The sequence below is a fragment of the Trichechus manatus genome, unplaced genomic scaffold, assembly GCF_000243295.1.
Source record: "Trichechus manatus latirostris isolate Lorelei unplaced genomic scaffold, TriManLat1.0 scaffold00029, whole genome shotgun sequence".
Taxonomy (NCBI): Eukaryota; Metazoa; Chordata; class Mammalia; order Sirenia; family Trichechidae; genus Trichechus; species Trichechus manatus.
The window spans coordinates 4,778,684-4,797,057 of record NW_004443965.1 but is presented as its reverse complement, the minus strand read 5'-3'; the positions used below and the strand labels follow the sequence as shown (position 1 = coordinate 4,797,057).

General features: G+C 36.4%; 1 protein-coding gene across 7 annotated transcripts in view; it reads right to left on the bottom strand.

Moving 5' to 3' along the window:
* Positions 1 to 18,374, bottom strand: part of AP3B1 (adaptor related protein complex 3 subunit beta 1) — a 279,061-nt gene that overhangs the window by 195,034 nt on the left and 65,653 nt on the right. For all 7 annotated transcript variants that reach the window (XM_004374474.2, XM_023729486.1, XM_023729481.1 and 4 more), the window contains 3 exons: positions 6,723 to 6,818; positions 5,939 to 6,099; positions 472 to 538 (listed from right to left, as the gene is read on the bottom strand). In XM_004374474.2, the coding sequence (XP_004374531.1) occupies positions 472 to 538; positions 5,939 to 6,099; positions 6,723 to 6,818 (324 nt within the window). The remainder of the gene's footprint in view (positions 1 to 471; positions 539 to 5,938; positions 6,100 to 6,722; positions 6,819 to 18,374) is intronic.

Genomic DNA, 18,374 nt, shown 5'->3' with positions numbered 1-18,374 from the left:
TGAATATATGAAAATATTTTACTGTTTTTTAAAAAATATTTTTATAATAATAAAACATATCCCTCTACTTTTCAAGATCTCTGTAATACTTCCTAATATTCAGTTTTAAAACAATTATTTGTTCCCAGATGATGCTGCCTTTTTAAAACCTAATAAATCATTGCTCAGAATAAAAACTGTGACACTAAAAGAAGTCAACAATTTAGCCACAGGTTAAATGAAGGATTTTTTTTTTCCAATTTGCCATTCTCCAGACTGTCGTGAAAAAATATGTAATAAACTAAAGTTCCAAATACAGTCCTTCTCTTTAAATGAAAATTTTGGTTCTTCACAGATTTTAAAAATAGTCTCTAGCTCCATTAATATTTAGTCCATTTTGAAATAAGTAATTATATAAAATATTAAATGGTAAAATGATACTATATAAATAAAGCAATATTTTACTGTAATGACAGAAAAGATATTACTTACTGTGCTTTTATCTTTAAGAAGTTTTTCAATTACTTCAATTAACATCTCCTTCTGCTCTGGATCAAGGCTAAAATGCAAAAAAAAAAAAAAATTAATTTTTTTCTTTTTTTCTCCCTTAATTCTAACTTAAACGATGCTCATCATTTCAATGATGCCGAGAAGTTTAAAAGGGGTAGGGGAACAATACTATGTCAAAATACAAATAAACAGAAAATGATTTGAAAGCAAAATGAGATGATTTTTCTCATAAATGCGTCTTACTCTTTCCCTCTAAACTTGCTCATATTAACTAAACCCACGTATCGAAGCATTAAGAAAGTACTTGAAGAAAAAGTTAAGAAAGTAACTGCAATCAGATAAACCACAAATCTGAAAGAATAAGAAAGCAATCATTTGTGACTATGGATGTGTAACTGCCAAAAACAAATACAGAGAATTTTAAAATAAGAATTTTTTATCATACTAGTTCACTGATGGAGACATACATTGTAAACCCTTCTATTTAAAACCAAGAACAATAGGAGAAGGTTCACAAATGTACAGAATTGAGAATTGCATCTTAGTAGCAGCTCTAAGCACTGAAATATTAATACTAGTCTAATTTTCCATCTAGCATAGAATTCAACTCATTCATTTATTGAGAAGTTAGACAATGGGTATACAAAGATAAATAAAAAGAGTCTAATAAAGATGGATTAAAACATAACCATACCATAATAACAGAGGTAAGTAGAAGAGATTATGGGGATAAGGAGAAAGGGCAACAACGGAGGCAGGATGGTTGTGGAAGGTTTCTTGTAAGAAGTGACCCCTAAGATGAATCTTAAACAACTTGACTTTAGAGCTGAGGAAAGGAGGACATATTTTAGGTAGAGACTAAAGCAGAAACAATGAGATTATTAAAAAGAAAAAAAATATGTAGGGGACTAATAAGCAGTACAAACCGACTGCAGTATAAGTTTAAGGCAGGAAGCGGTAAGATTTGAGGCTAGAAAGGCAAACTACTGCCCAGTGATGGACTTTTAAAACATCATAATAAGCTTGGATCTTACCCTGCAAGTTTATAACAAAAAAAGATAATTAGAAGGATGAGATTAACTCTGCCTGACAGTTAACCTAAGAAAATAAATTTTACTTTTTTATAAAGATTATACAATTTTATTATTAACCATTATAATTATCTGAACATTCAAAACTTTTCTTTCAAATTTCAGCTCAGGTTCTCCTTCTCCAATCGACCAATCCTAACTAATCCAATTTCATTACATCTTTACTTTCTTGTAACACTTTTTATATATAACAAACAAACAATCTATAAGCACCTATCATGTCAAAGCAGTTAGTGTGTCTTTGTATATGCATATATATCATGTGCTGGTATCTTATTCAACTATACATTGTCTTTAATTGTTTGGTATATGTTTGATTTTTTTTCCTCAAATATATGATAGGCTATTCATAAATATCACATCTTCTACCTTTCTCATAAATCTAATGTACACAACAGTGTATTGATAATAATTCTTTTATTTAGGCAATATGTTTTATACAGAAATCAAGGCATTGTGTGATTATTTTAGTAAATATATGGTACAGCACTATACTGAAAAACAATACTTTTTAAAATAATTATTTAATAAAATAGCCCTGGAAAAGAATCAGAAAAGTAATGGAGCAGAAGGAACAAAGATGACAGAAGGGAAAACAAGTTGAGAGGATAACAATATAAGAATCTATCCTGCAACAAATAAACAAGGAAGAAAAACCCGTCAATTTTCTAATAACGTTATGTGTGTGTGTGCATGAGGAGGCATCCCCAGGTGGTGCAAACAGTTAACACACTCAGCTGATAACTGAAAGATTAATGGTTTGAGCCCACCTAGAGGCACTTCGAAAGAAAGGCCTAGCGATATACTTCCAAAAACTCAGCCAGTGAAAACCGTACAGAACACAGTGGTCACCATAAGTCAGACTCTACTTGATAGAAACTGGTGCTGGTATGTGTGCATGGAGACATAGTCTACATGAATGAGAATTCAAATTCTGATTATTTTTAAGCTATCAAATGATTAAATTATCACAATCCCCAACAAGCTCACAATTAAAAACCTACAGAGTCTCTATAACAGAAACAAAATTAAAGTTGTCCAAAGAATGTGGGGGAAAAATAAAGTCATTGGGTTTACTTAGTATAAGGACAGGCTACTTGTAATAGTCAATAAAATAAGTCGCACGGGCTACCATTCCATGTAACGTTAAAGACATCTTGGGTGTTATTAACAAAGCACCTTTTGTTGTTACTGTTGTTGGGTGCCACCAAGTCTGTTCCAACTCATGCAACCCTATGTAGAACAGTTCTGCAAAACTGTTGTTATGCTTCAGCCACTGTGTCAATCCATCTTGTTGAGGGTCTTCCTCTTTTTTGCTGACCATCTAGTTTACCAAGCATGATGTCCTTCACCAGGGACTGGTCCCTCCTGATAACAAGCCCAAAGTATGTGAGACAAAGTCTTGCCATCCTCACTTCTAAGGAGCATTCCTGCTGTACATCTTCCGAGACAGATTTGTTCGTTCTTCTGGCAGACTACGGCATATTCAATATTGTTTGCCAACATCATAATTCAAAGATATCAATTCTTCTTTATTATTCATTGTGCAGATTTTGCATGTATATGAGGTAACTGAAAACATCAGGGCTTGAGTCAGGCACAACTTAGTCTTTAAAGTGGTATGTTTGCTTTTTAACACTTTAAAGAGGTCTTATGCAGCAGATTCGCCCAATGCAATAAGTTGTTTGACTCCTTGACTGCTGCTTCCATGGGTGTTGATTGTGGATCGAAGTAAAATGAAATCCTGGACAATTTCAAATTTTTCTCCGTTGATCATGATGTTGCTTATTCGTCCAGTTGTGAGGATTTTTGTTTTCTTTATGTTGAGGTGTAACCCATACTGAAGGCAATAGTCTTTGATCTTCATCAGTAAGCACTTTGAGTCCTCTTCACTTTCAGCAAGCATCACCTGCATATTGCAGGTTGTTAATGAGTCTCCCTCCAATCCTGATGCCCCATTCTTCTTCATACAGTCCAGCTTCTCAGATTATTTGCTCAGCATACAGACTGAACAAGTATGGTCAAAGGATATAACCCTGACACACACCTTTCCTGATTTTTAAACCTCGCCATATCACTTTGTTCCTCTCAAACTACTGCCTCCTAGTCTATGTACAGGTTTCACATGAGCACAATTAAGTGTTCTGTAATTCCCATTCTTCGTAATGTTATTCATAATTTGTTATGACCCACACAGTAGAATGCCTTTGCACAGTCAGTAAAACACAGGGAAACATATTTCTGGTATTCTCTGCTTTCAGCCAGGATCCATCTGACATCAGCAACAATATCCCTGGTTCCACGTCCTCTTCTGAATCTGCCTTGAATTTCTGGCAGTTCCCTGTCAATGCACTATTGTAATCGCTTTTGAATGATCATCAGCAAAATTTTACTTGTATGTGACATTAATGGTATTGCTCAGTAATTTCCACATTCTGTTCGATCATGTTTCTGGGAATGGGCACAAATATTGGTCTCTTCCAGACGGTTGGCCAGGTAGTTGTCTTCCAAATTTCTTGGCATAGACAAATAAGTGCTTCCAGCACTGCATCCCTTTGGTGAAACATCTCAACTGGTATCCCGTCAATTCCTGGAGCTTTGCTTTTGCCGATGCCTTCAGTGCAGCTTGGATTGCTTCCTTCAGTACCATCAGTTCTTGATCACATGCTACCTCCTGAAATGGCTGAATGTCAACCAGTTCTTTTTGGTACAGTGACTGTGTATTTCTTCCATCTTCTTTTGATGCTTCCTGTGTTGTTTATTTAATATTTAACCCGAAGAATCCTTCGATATGCAGCTCGAGCTTGAATTTTCAATTTTTTCAACAGCTTGAGAAAGGCCAAGTATGTTCTTCCCTTTGTTTTTCTAACTCTAAGCTTTTGCATATGTCAATATAATACTTCACTCTGTCTTCTCGAGTCTCCCTTTGAAATCTTCTGTTTAGCTCTTTTACTTCATCATTTCTTCCTTTCACTTTAGCTACTCTATGTTCAAGAGCAAGTTTCAAAGTCTCTTCTGACATCCATTCTGGTCTTTTCTTTCTTTCCTGTCTTTTTAATGACGGCTTGCTTTCTTCATGTATGATGTCCTTGATGTCATTCCACAACTCATCTGGTCTTCGGTCATTAGTGTTTAATCAGTCAAATCTATTCTTGAGACAGTCTCTAAATTTAGGTAGAATATACTCAAGGTCATATTTTGGCTCTTGTAGACTCATTTTAATTTTCTTCAAATTCAACTTGCGTGTGAACAACTGATGGTCTGTTTCATAGTCGCCCCTGGCCTTCTTCTGACTGATGATATTGAGCTTTTCCATCATCTCTTTCAACAGATACAGTCAATTTGATTTTTGTGTACTCCATCTGATGAGATCCACATCTATAATTGCCATTTATGTTGGTCAAAAAGGTATTTGCAATGAAGAAGTCATTGGTCTTGCAAATTCCATCATGTGATCTCCAGCATGATTTATACTACCAGAGCCATATTTTCCAATTACTGGTTCCTTCTTCATTTCCAGTTTTTGTATTTCTATCACCAGTAATTATTAACACATCTTGATTACATGTTTGATCAATTTCAGACTGCTGAAGTTGGTAAAAAAAAATCTTCAATTTCCTCATCTTTTGCATTAGCGGTTGATGCATAAATCTGAATAACAGTCTTATTAACTGGTCTTCCTTGTAGGCGTATGGCTATTATCCTATCACTAACAGCACTGTACTTCAGGATGGATCTTGAAATGTTCTTTTTGACGATGAATGCAATGCCGTTCCTCTTCAATTTGTCATTCCTGGCATAATAGATAATATGATTGTCTGATTCAAAATAGCCAATACCAGTCCATTTCAGTTCACTGATGCCTAGGATATCGATGTTTATGTGTTCCATTTCATTTCTGATGACTTCCAATTTCCCTAGATTCATACTTCATACATTCCACGTATCTATTATTAATGGATGTCTCCAGCTGTTTCTTCTCATTTTGAGTCATGCCACATCAGCAAATGAAGGTCCCAAAAGCTTGACTCCACCCACATTATTAAGGTAGACTCCACTTTGAGGAGGCAGCTCTTCCCTAGTCATATTTTGAGTGCCTTCCAATCTGAGGGGCTCATCTTCTGGCACTATATCAATGTTCTGCTGCTACTCAAAAGGTTTTCACTGGCTAATTTTTTCAAAAGTAGCCCACCAAGTCCTTCTTACTAGTCTGTCTTAGTCTGGAAGCTCCGCTGAAACCTGTCCACCATGGGTGACTTGGCTGTTATATACCAGTGGCATAGCTTCTAGCATCAGAGCAACACGCCAGCTACCATGGCACAACAAACTGACAGATGTGTGGGCAACAAAGTACCTACCTGTACAATTTTTGTATTGCATGGGCTGCATTCTTCCTAACATATGGTGATAAGTCAGCAGCAGCTTCCTTAATAGCAAGCATCATGATAGGTACAATAATTGGCACTCTGATACTGGACAGAACTCTCAAAGCACTTGCACGGATTAGTTGGTTTGGATCCTAAAATAGTGCAAAAATATACATCAAAATTTCAGGTTTACAGCATTTCAAAGGCATCTTTATCATATGGTTAACAGGTTCTTATAGGGTGTAATATAGCCAATAGTAAACAAAAGCTACTTTATTTAAAATGAAAAACCAGTATATGGAAAAGGGTAAAGGAAAAGACAAATAAATGTTTATTTTTTTGAATAATGTTTTAACAAGAAGAATAATAGTTATAATTCTAGCTGACCATTTATTAGTAAACATGCTGGATTTTTGGAGTTTCACAGTAATAAAATATTGCAGGTAATAAATTTTATCTTTAACAAAGTCTTATGTCACCTCATTCACACTATGAACAATTAATTGGTATAATGATAAGCAGTTCTTCGATGCATAATAATGATTATATTGAACATAAAGAAACATATAGAAGCTGTAATACAGAGAGCAAGGTCCAGTTGGTTATATAAATTATTGTTTAAGGGTACTGAATGACATTGTGAGAAGCCTTCTAACTCTTTCAAGACACTAACTACTATGCCACTTAGCGGGTTATGACTCCACTTCTTTTAAATGATGCACCGTCAATTGTGCGGAAACTTTGTAGCTATTTGCCTGTTTACTCTATTACTTACCTTCAGAGCTCGCTGAAAAGTACTTATGGACAAGAGTGCCAGATCCTGCTGTTCTTCAGCATATCGGACCAGGTAAACATATACTAACTTCTTGATCTGTTTTAAAAAAAAAAAAAAGAAAATCATCCAATCTTAGCTAGAGTGAAAATTAAAAACTCAATAACTCAATTATATTACCAAAATCCATTCTCAATTTTCTCCAATAAATAAGTGAACTTGGTCATGGCTTGGACTGTAAATAAAGATTCTGTAGAATAATGAATGACACCAGAAAAAGCTTTTGAAATAAGCATTTTAATAATCAGATTCATAACATCAACATCCTATCCAAATGTCTTGGTGGCACAGTGGTTAAGAGCTCGGCTGCTAACCAAAAGGTCAGCGGTTCAAATCCACCAGCCACTCCTTGGAAACTCTATGAGGCAGTTCTACTCTGTCCTATAGGGTCACTATGACTTGGAATTGACTCAACGGTAACAGGTTTTTTGGATCCAAATGTCCTTCCTCTCAAAGGGTGGGGGTGGGAGGAGGTAATCCCTAAGCAAAACACACACAAAAATATTAAAATGTTAACTGAACTGCAAAAATCTTTTCAAAGTGAGGGATACAAGATAATGGAAAGAATTTGGGTCCTGTTCACTAACTATATGATATCTGGACTTTGGATTCCTTATCTGTCAAAAGATACTGGAGTCCCAGGTATTTCTGATTCTATGGTAATATACACATTTCAATATACATTACATGATATTTTCAGCTCTCTAAGAATATTGTCTGAAAACAATGCCAATTTAACATAATAAAAGTTCTGAAAGGCTGAAAATGTCTCCTGAAAACAGTTTTTAAAGGCAATTCAATTACTACGTTTATAACAAAACTATGACGAATAAATGAAAATTAGAATTTGAATTGAAATTGATCAACTGCTTCCTTCTGGTCTTACTGCTCATAGTTTATATGTCTCTTCTCAAAAATCCTCAGATGCCACTTCCTGATTAATTTTCTTACAATGTCAACAGAGTACAGACCTTAAAGTTTATGCAATGTTTAAGGAACATAGGAAATGAAGGGAAACAGCTGAAAATGATGCTGGAAAGAAAGAACAGTGCTACGCTGAGCCATATTTTATACCATACTAACCAATCCGGACTACTTGAAAGACAACTGCCACAGCCTTCCTTCCCTCACATCCCAATTTCCCTTGATATACAGCATAGTTTTCCTTCACCATACTGCTTGTTCTCTCCCGAACTCACTACAATTTGTCTACATCTCTTTCACTGTGGCGCTCCAAACTACAAATGATGTTTAACCAGACAAACTAGATAAGTTCTTGCTCCAGATGACGTACTTCCACTGATCCAACCAATTCTTGATTAAAATTATACACATTTTCCAAATGTACAGCTGACTAAATCATACTGTACTTAAACAACTGTCCTAGTGTTTTGTTTGTTTTCTTTTAAACCAAGGGTGTCATGGTTCGAATTACGTCCCCTCAAAAATGTATCTATCAATTTGGCTGGGCCATGATTCCCAGTATCGTGTGGCTGTCCTCCATTTTGTGATTGTAATTTTATATTAAAGGGGATTAGGGTGGGACTGTAACACCATTACTAAGGCCACATATCTGATCCAATGTAAAGGGAGTTTCCCTGGGGTGTGGCCTGCACCACCGTTTTATCTTACAAGAGATAAAAGGAAAAGGAAGCAAACAGAGAGCTGGGGAACTCATACCACCAAGAAAGCAGTGCTAGGAGCAGAGCACATCCTTTGGACCTGAGGTTCCTGTGCTGAGATGCTCCCAGACCAAGTGAAGACTGATGCACCACAAGGACCTTCCTCCAGAGCTGACAGAGAGAGAAAGCCTTCCCCTGGAGCTGATGCCTTGAATTTGGACTTGCAGCCTACTAGACTGCGAGAGAATAAATTTCTCTTTGTTAAAAGCAATCCACTTGTGGTATTTCTGTTACAAAAGTACTAGATGACTAAGACAAAGGGCAAAATCTTACTTTCATCCACAGAAATTTTCAACAATTTAGATTCAGCCAATTACAGCTCCCTCTAAGATCATTTTAGACTTTACTTTTATAATCCAACATATTTTGCTATTCTCCAGGATTTCATGAGCACAAGTGAAAATTTAATAAGCATGCTTTGTAGACCTCCACAATTATTAACAGAAAATGCTAAACACAGCCATTTTAAGTTGATATCAATCCATTCATCTATAAAATATGAGCTGGGTCATCAGTGAAACAAACACAAACACATTTCCAATTACTCTTCAATCCTGAATGGCTCCACAAAATTTAAAATCCTTAGTACAGCCTATAATCTGCCCCAAACATCCTTTTTAGCCAACAGGAACAGTCACTGTTCTCCAAATATGACTTGGCAGTTTTTGTCTCTATCTCCACCCAACCTACTATCATGTTCCTCTCCCCCAAGTTTCACTTATCAAAATTTTCCACAAGAGCAAAAATGAAACAATATAAATGTTTGTCAATAGATGAACAGTAAAATACATTATAGTACATCCACATAATACTACTATGCATCCATTATACAGAATTAAGGAAACTTATATTTGATATCCACCATCCGTCAGTTTGTCATACTGCAGTGGCTTGCATGTTGCTGTGATGCTGGAAGCTATGCCACCAATATTTCCAATACTAGCCAGGTCACCCAGGGTGGACAGGTTTCAGCAGAGCTTCTAGACTAAGACAGACTAGGAAGAAAGGCCTGGCACTCTACTTCCAAAAATTGGAAAACCTTATGGATCACAATAGAACACTGTCTGATTCTCTTGCTTTGGATATGTCAGCAGGAGAGATCAATTGCTGGAGGAGGACATCATGTTTGGTGAAGCAGAGGTCAGCAAGAGTGAGGGAGATCCTCAGTGAAATGGATTGGCACAATAGCTGCAACAATGAACTTGAACATTCTGGGCAATCATAAGGATGACACAGGACTGGGCAACATTTCATTCTATTGTACATAAGGTCTTCATGAGTCAGAGGTGACTCTACAGCAGCTATCTATCTATATTTGATATTGAAAATATATCCCTATAAAATTTGGTTTTGGTTTTTTTTTTGGTGGTTTGTAGTTTATTACACACATGCATGTTGTTTCTTTTATACCTCACAATGACCCTGTGACGTGGATATTATGATTGTCTCTGTTTTCCAGATGGGGAAACTGAGGCTCAGAGAGACTTAGTGACTTTTAGGACCACCCTGGGACTGAAATCTAGTTCTAGATTTCTAGCTCAAAGTCAAGGTTCTTTCCATGAGTCTGCCATGGTGACATGAGGCATCACACCATAAACCACTCAGTGACCTAACCATTTAAAAAGAACACAGATCTAATGTTGCCACGTCAGGTCAGATTCAGGAAGAGAGTCCACAGTTTGACCTCGGCCCCTGATGGTTTATGGGGGCATGATTATTTCAAAGCTGGAGATGTACTCTTCTAACCATTCCCACAGAACCTGTAGGAAACTGTTTACCACGTTTTACTCATTGCTATTGATTGAGCAACTTCAAGGCTGTATCCTTCAAAGCTTTAGATAAAAACAAATGTTGAGCCCTACGTGTGTCCTTAGCAGCATGGTGGAGGTGGCAGAAAGGGGACCAGGGTGTTAGATTTTTTTTTTTTTTTTTGGTGCTGTTGTTTTTACAAAAGACTAAAACAAACAAAAACCAAAAACAAACAACAAAACCCCACGTGTGTCAGAGCAGAACTGTGCTCATAGGGTTTTCAATGGCCGATTTTTCAGAAGTAGATTGCCAGGCCTTTCTTCCGCCTTTATAAAATTTTTAAAGGTGGAAAACAGTATGTATTATATGATGTCAGATCTGTATTTCAAAAATAGATGCACACATACTGTATTCAACCAATCTAAGAGGTATCATTATTTTATGGACCTCTAAGAAAGGAACCGAAAGCAAACAAACAAACAAAAAACCCCACCTGCTAATTATAAGTCACCATTAATTGTTAAAATATATCCCAAATGCAGAAATTTTAAAATAGAAAACACATGTCTTACAATGGACCTAATATGGCAACAACAGCAAATACTTATATATAACACTATGGGCCAGGCACTGTTCTAAATTCTTAGATTAATTCATTCTATCTTCATAAGAACTCAATGAACAGGTATTATTATTACTATTATTCCTATTTTACAGATGAGGAAACAGGCAGAGAAGATAAGTAACTTGACCAAAATGTCAAATCCAATAAATGGCAGAGCCAGGATTCAAACCAAGTAGGCATAAAAAGTGGAGAAATCTACACAGTAATATGTTAACAGTGATTATCTCTGGGTGATGGTATTAATCAGTGACCTTTGCTCTTTATATCTTTCTGTATTATTTATTTTTTACAATGAATATTAATTTTGTGTTCAGATAAAACAATACAGATATCTGCACTTAAGAGGTGAATCTCATCTTTCCTGATGTCCTTCAACACAAAAGAAAAGTACCTTCTCTGATTCTAATATATTAAACTTTTTATTTTAAAAAATGTCAAACTGATCATTTTAAGTTCCTACATTCCTAGGAAAAGACAGATTGCTCTGTGGCCTTGGCAACACACAACCATCAGAAACTGTTTTAAACCTGTTCAATAAATCAACAACTCACCCAAGTGAACAAGCTTTTGCAAGTCAACCAATCTGTGACAGCCCCTTGCTTCTTAAAGTTAGCCAATCAGGAACGAACTCACTCCAATAAACACACTTCTGAGGGCCAATCAATCAACAGTCTCACCCAAGTGACTACACATCTACAAATTATGTAAAACCCATTTAGGCCCCCTAAAAGTCCACAAATCCCTAAACTCCACCCTCCCAAAAAACACTTCTCAGATCAGTTGCCTTTTGTGCTCAGAGAACCAAGCCTAAATAGCAGTCTCCCTTGCTACTGTTGTTGTTGCATGTTGTCAAGTCCATTCCTACTCATAGCAACCTACAGGACAGAGTAAGCAGTAAATTCATTGTCTTTTTATTTCAGATATTGAGTGTGGGGTTTCATCATCTTTCAACACAATCTACTTAAAAGTTAAGTAGGTTCACTGAAGTTCCATATAGCCTTCACCCATTAGTTTTCAACTGTTAACACTCACTATATGTCTCTGTATACACAAAGGTGTGTGTATGGACGTATATTTTTTTCTGAACAATTTGAGAAAAAGTTGAAGACAACACATCATGACCTTTCTTCACCCAGGGATGGATTACCCAATAAGCAAGGTATGCACTGGCTTACTTGTGCTTACTTACTAATCTGTAGTGTACAAAAATGTGGTGAAACCCATGTGAAATTATGCACTACAAATTAGTAAGTAAGCACAGGTAAGCCAGTGAGTACCTTGTTTACTGGTTAATCCATCCCTGTCTTCATCCCTAAATGCTTGAGTGTATGTCTCCTAAGGACAAGGTCATTTTCTAATGTAACCACACTAAAAAAAAAAAAAAAAAAAAAAAACTTACCGTCACGTCAATTATGACTCATGGAGACCTGATGTGTATCAGAATAGAACTGTGCTCCATACAGTTTTCATTGGCTAATTTTTCAGAAGTAGATTGCCAGGACTTTCTTCCAAGGTGCCCCTAGGTAGGCTCGACCTCCAACCATTCGGTTAGCAGTCTGGCACATTAATCATTTGCACCACCCAGGGACTCCAAAACTACACTATTATTGTCAAATTCAGGAAATTTTACAGCAATACAATCCTATTATTTAATAATAATCCATATTCAAAATTTGCTAATAATGTCCTACATTTATAGTATTTCTTCCTGATCCAGGATCACAAGTTATATTTAAGTTTTCAGATCTCATTGGCCTCCTTTCATTTGGAGCAGTTCCTCAGCCTTTCCTTTCTAAAACCACTTCTGTCATTCCGGCCAGTATTAAAGTTAATTAGGAACACAGAATATGAAAGAAATAACTCTGGCTAGGACTTTTGTTCTTCACCTCAATCTGCTGACTTCCCAGACAGAATTTACTGAGCACTTAAAATTTATAAGATCTTACATTTACATTATATTACTAATTTAATTCTCACACATAACCTAGGTACAATTATCATCTCCATTTCAAAGATAAGGAAACTAAGGCACAGAGGTTCATGTTAACTTGTCCAAGGTCACAGATCTAGCAAGTGGCAGAACCAGAATGCAACCTAGGAAACGGGTTAACTATTACATGTTGTGGCCTATGACAGCAGTCCTTCTCAGAGTTTTCTATCAAGGTATCCCCAACAAGAGAGCAGACTATCTCCCAGAGTATTTGAGGGCTCGTCCAAATTAAACCACCCAAGAATAAAATTTCATTAAAATACTGTGTCTGATCTTTTAAAGTATGGCAAAATTTTTATTTTATTTCATAATATATCTGTGTCATAAAAGAACAATTTAAATCATTTAACCCTTAATAAATCTAATGTTCCAAGTCAAAGCACAAGGTCTAAGCTGTAGCTTTCTAACTCTTAGGACACTATCTCATAACCTCAATTGCATATGCTCTAATTTGAAAAACACATCATAAAGGTATTTTATTACCAATAAAACAAAAAATTACTTTTTCTGTAAAGTTTTTCAGGGTAACTTAATTCTATAGATCCCCATCTCTCTTTTTAACGTACAGGTAGTCCCCGACTTACGATGGGGTTTTGTTCCAATAACTTCGTAGTAAGTCGTTTCAGATATAAGTCGAATATTTTTTTTTTATTTAGTTTTCATTATTATTGCCTTTTATTATCAGTATCTTTATAAATCCAATCTTGGAACATCTTCCAGTGAACATCTGAGAATGATAACATCAGCAAATTATGCGCTGCAACATTGTACGCAGTACATATTACTAACGATAAAATGTACAAAAAAAAAGCGGATGGTCGTTTAAGTGCAGTTCATCGTAACTCCAATACATCGTTAAGTCAGGGACCACCTGTAATTCCCATCTATAGTCACAATTAAAATCTTTATATGGTTCAAAGTAGTGTTTTTCAAACTTCAGAACATGCAGAATACAAAAATAAATATATTTGTGAAACACAATCCTTTAAGTGAACACTTGGAACCAAGTGATCTTATATAAGAACACAAAAAAATGGACACCAAAATTAGTGTCAATATTAAAGATGGGAACCAAATGATCTAAAATATACCTAATATTTAAGATTATATTTAAACGGAAACAAATTTTTAAAATTCTTACATCACAGTTCAATAAACACTTCTCTAATTGTTTAAGGTAGAGATGACTTTCTTCACAATTCAGCTATAAAGTTCCTAAGAATCTAACAGCGACAGAAAGCAGAACACTTGTTAGTTGACTGCCAGCAGTTTCAATATACCAGATCAACACATAAGATGCATCTAACTAAGAAATTTCTCAAATCCCCTCTGTAATGACAGAAGGTTATTCAGTACAGGAACCGTTCCTTATTCATCCGTATATTTCCAGGACCTACCACATTGCCTGGCATATCATACAAGCTCAATAATTATTAGCTGAATGAAACATCATAGCCCAACGACAGACTAAAAAAATTAAGACATTTCCCATTGAATTGCTACATCTCAGATCTTCCTGCTGATGATTACAATTTACTGGATAGCTAGGTCTATAAGGACACCAGCTACTATGAGGGTACGACAGATATGTGTTAGGAAGATTGCCCCCACAGTCTTTAACTTGTGAGATTTTTAAAAAAGAATCATTTAAAATACTCTTTCTCTTCATTAATTATTCTCAGATCTCACTCTACAGTCCTTTGCAAAGTTTTTAAAGAAGAATAGGTGAGAGACCCCACCTCCGCCAATCCCCCTGCAATTTATTTCTCAGCAATACCTTTATTTACCAAGTAATCATACAGCCAACTTTCAAAGCTGAATTATGAACTCCAGAAATATAGCTAGGGGTTTATATTGGCTACACTGAAACACTTGGACCCACAGCTGAGCCAGTAGGCGCTGCTATAATTACTCACTATTGGAGAAGGATTTCTTTTGGCGAGTGTTACAGCAAAAAGCATAACAATATTAAATCACAGAAGGTTGCAAAACACTAAATTTGTTCTAGTTCTGTTATAAGAATCAATCAATATTGACCACAAGAGGCCTATGCTCTGAATAGCTGCAGGAGTACAGAGAAAGCCTACTTTCCCTGAAGCCATTCTGTGACCAGAAATGGGAGTAGTTAAAGCTCCGTGACTACACCATTCTCTGATCAGTTACCTTCATTCAATGTTACAACACTCCTTGCTGTAAAGCTAATCATAGCAGAGCCCCAGTAGGCTGACAGAACACAGACAGATCTGTTTAATTTGTTTATCAATACCAGTACATCAAACTTCATGAGCTATTGACTAAATCTTTGATTATTTTTGTACTATAACCACTGATTGCTTAGTAGGTCACTTTTGGTATCATTTGACACCTAATGGCAGATGACATACAACTCAACTATGTGTAAGGCAGAATGTACTTATAAAAATAAAATTTTGCACTGGATAGCAATGAAACATCAATCAATTCTATGGACATAAATTTTAAGATGCTTATGTCAGTTTTCCCACAATATTAAAAAATTATGTATGTTTCAAAAGAAAACAAGGTATTTCAAGAACAAAAAAAATCTGGAACAAATAGATCTATAATTATGTTTATAGTTATCATTTTTGTTACAGAAAATTAGGCAGCACACCAGAATCTGTTTGTAAAGGGGAAAAATGAACAAATAAAATCTGTTTGTAAAGTTCTATTGATAACTCTTTCAACAGTATAAACAGCTTTTAATGAACAAAAATTAGTGTGAAACATTCTGTTTACAACAAGAAGACCAGGGGCCCAAAGGGAACTAATTAATTTACCACCAATTTCTAAGCACTTGTTCATTTCTACCCAAATCTAAAACATAAAAAATTTATACCCATGCCAGATACTTCCCTAAAGGATAGCTAATACCAGAGGGAGATAAAGGGTCATAAGGCAGAAGAAAGCGGAGGAAGGAAGCACCAAACAGGAAGGATGGTACAAAAAGAGGAATGGTTAAAGATGGGTTCTGAAGCCAGACTACCTGGCTTGAATTCTGGGTCTGCCACATGAGCTGCTTAACCTTGTTCTCATATGTAAAATACAGCTAATGACAGAACCAACCTCACAAGATTATTTGAGAGGATAAAATGAGTTGATATTTGTAAGGCACTAATAACCTAGTACTGTGAGTTAGGATCGACTCGACAGCAATGGGCTTTTTTTATTAACAACCTAGGAAGGAGTCTTGGTGGCACAAAGGGTTAAGTGCTCAGCTGCTAACTAGAAGGCTGGTGGTTCAAACCCACCCAGTGACTCCATGGGAGAAAGATCTGGCAATCTGCTTCCGTAAAGATTTTACAGCCAAGAAAACTCTATGCGGCAGCTTTCCTGGGTGAAAATCAACACCTAATAACAGCCACCACAACCTACCACAGATAGCATTGAAAAAAAATGTTGAACAATCTATTTCCAATAACAATGAAGACAAGTTTTATCTACACCTCAAGATTTTTCTAAGGAAAAGCTAACTTTTCTTCAAATATTTGGACTTTTTTATACCAGAGATCATAAAACAAATTTACATATCAAACTGGAAGCTCATACAGCATGGGCATAAGACATCAAAGAGACAATACGTTTAAAATTATCACCTCAGAATTATACATGGTAACAAGGACATAAACAGTGCTCAATAAACATCCACTAAATTAATGATGAGTAAAATTTACAAATACTGTGAGATTACATGTTCAGCCTAGATTTTTCTCACTAAATTTGAATCTTAGAAAGATATGATGGCTTGTCAAATTATTTAAGTCCAATATTAAATTAATTCAATCTAGTTTATAAGTTGGCAACAGGGTACAATTGTTTTGATTTGTCTTTACCCACATTAAAACCCAATGCCATCAAGTCGATTCCAACTCATAGCAATCCTATAGGACAGACTAGAACTGCCCCCATAGAGTTTCCAAGGAGTGCCTGGTGGATGCAAACTGCCGACCTTTTGGTTAGCAGACATAGCTCTTAACCACTATGCCACCAGGGTTTCCTTACCCAAGTTAGTCAAGTCAAAAGTGACTTTATGACAACTACTCATTTTGGTAGTAAAATTCACCTATCTGAAATACATAATGTATTAACTAACAGAAAAATGAAGTACAGTTAAAAATGTATCTAAAAACTAAGTTAAAGTACATATCTTTAAAAGCTTATAAATTGTTATAACAAAACAAGTTAAGATGACAGGGAAAAAATTCATTTTTATATGGAAATGTGTATTCTAGAAATTTTATATTTACTTCACATTTATTTTTCCAGATTTTAAATATGTAAATGCAAGATTATTTAAGCTACTAATTTACTTTTTATGATGAAAAGTTTTATTTGATACTGTCATAGTGTTAAAATAATAGCTAAGATGTTTATTAGTCTTTTTAATTACGGTAATACATTATACAAATGAAGTGTGACCCAGATGATCTGACCCCTCTATTTAAACAAAAAATTCAATTGCTATTCTCAGGTAATGGTTATTTTACTGACTCCACTTGTCACGTACCTCTACACTCTTTTCATTAGAATATGCCGTTTCTCAAACTAAATATACTTAAGCATTCATTATAAAATTTCTAATAGAAAAATGGCGCTCTAGGCAGAAGCACCACGCCGTCCCTCCACAGCAAAGATCCAAAAAACTAAGCCAAACAGAGAACACAACAATCCTGAAACCCTAAAACATCAAATGAAGAGATAAAGAACTCAGCCAAGCACCAAATGGAGTGAGAAAACAGACAGAGAACGGAGAGCGAGGAGACATTCCTGCAGAGGCTCCCTACCAGCTAACGCAGCACGGATCTGCCATCTTGGACTCCTATAGGAGACCAGCAAACAGGGGGTACAAGAAAGCAGCCTCACGGAGCATCCAGAGGGAGACAAAACAACTGGTAATTTGCGATATACGCTTCCCCACCCCCCACCCTTCTTCACCCCTTTGGCCTCCTCTGCTTCCTGCGGCCATAATCTCTTGACCGGGAAACGCCGGCTGCTTAGATTCCACACACCCAAACGGGCCGGCTCTCTGAGTGCCATTTGTCAGCTGCTGGTGTTGCTTATTTCCGCTTCTTTTGACTTCTTCCTTACCTCTCACCACCTCCCCCTCTTTTCGCTCAACTACCTGGCTCCGTGCACCATCTTTGCTTCTTCCTGAGGGGCTGCAGAGCTATGGTAATTTGTGATGTACACTTTCCCACTTCCTACCCTTCTTCACCCACACTCAGCACCCTCTGCTTCCCGCGGACACAGTCTCCTGTCCGAGAAACACCAGCCCGCACTAGCTGGCTCTCTGAGTGCCATTTGTTGACGGCTAGTGTTGCTTTTTTTCCTGCATCTTTTGATTTCTTCCTTACCTCTCGCCACCTCCCCCTCCTTTGGCTCCAGTGCCTGGCTCTGTGCACCATCTTTGCTTCTTCCTGAGGGGCTGTGGAGCTCCATTTGAGTGTGGAGCTGCTGCCCGGTCTGGGCTGCCGCGCTGGTGGGATCCCGGGGCTTTTGTTCATTTGTTTTCTTTTCTTTTTCTTGAGTTG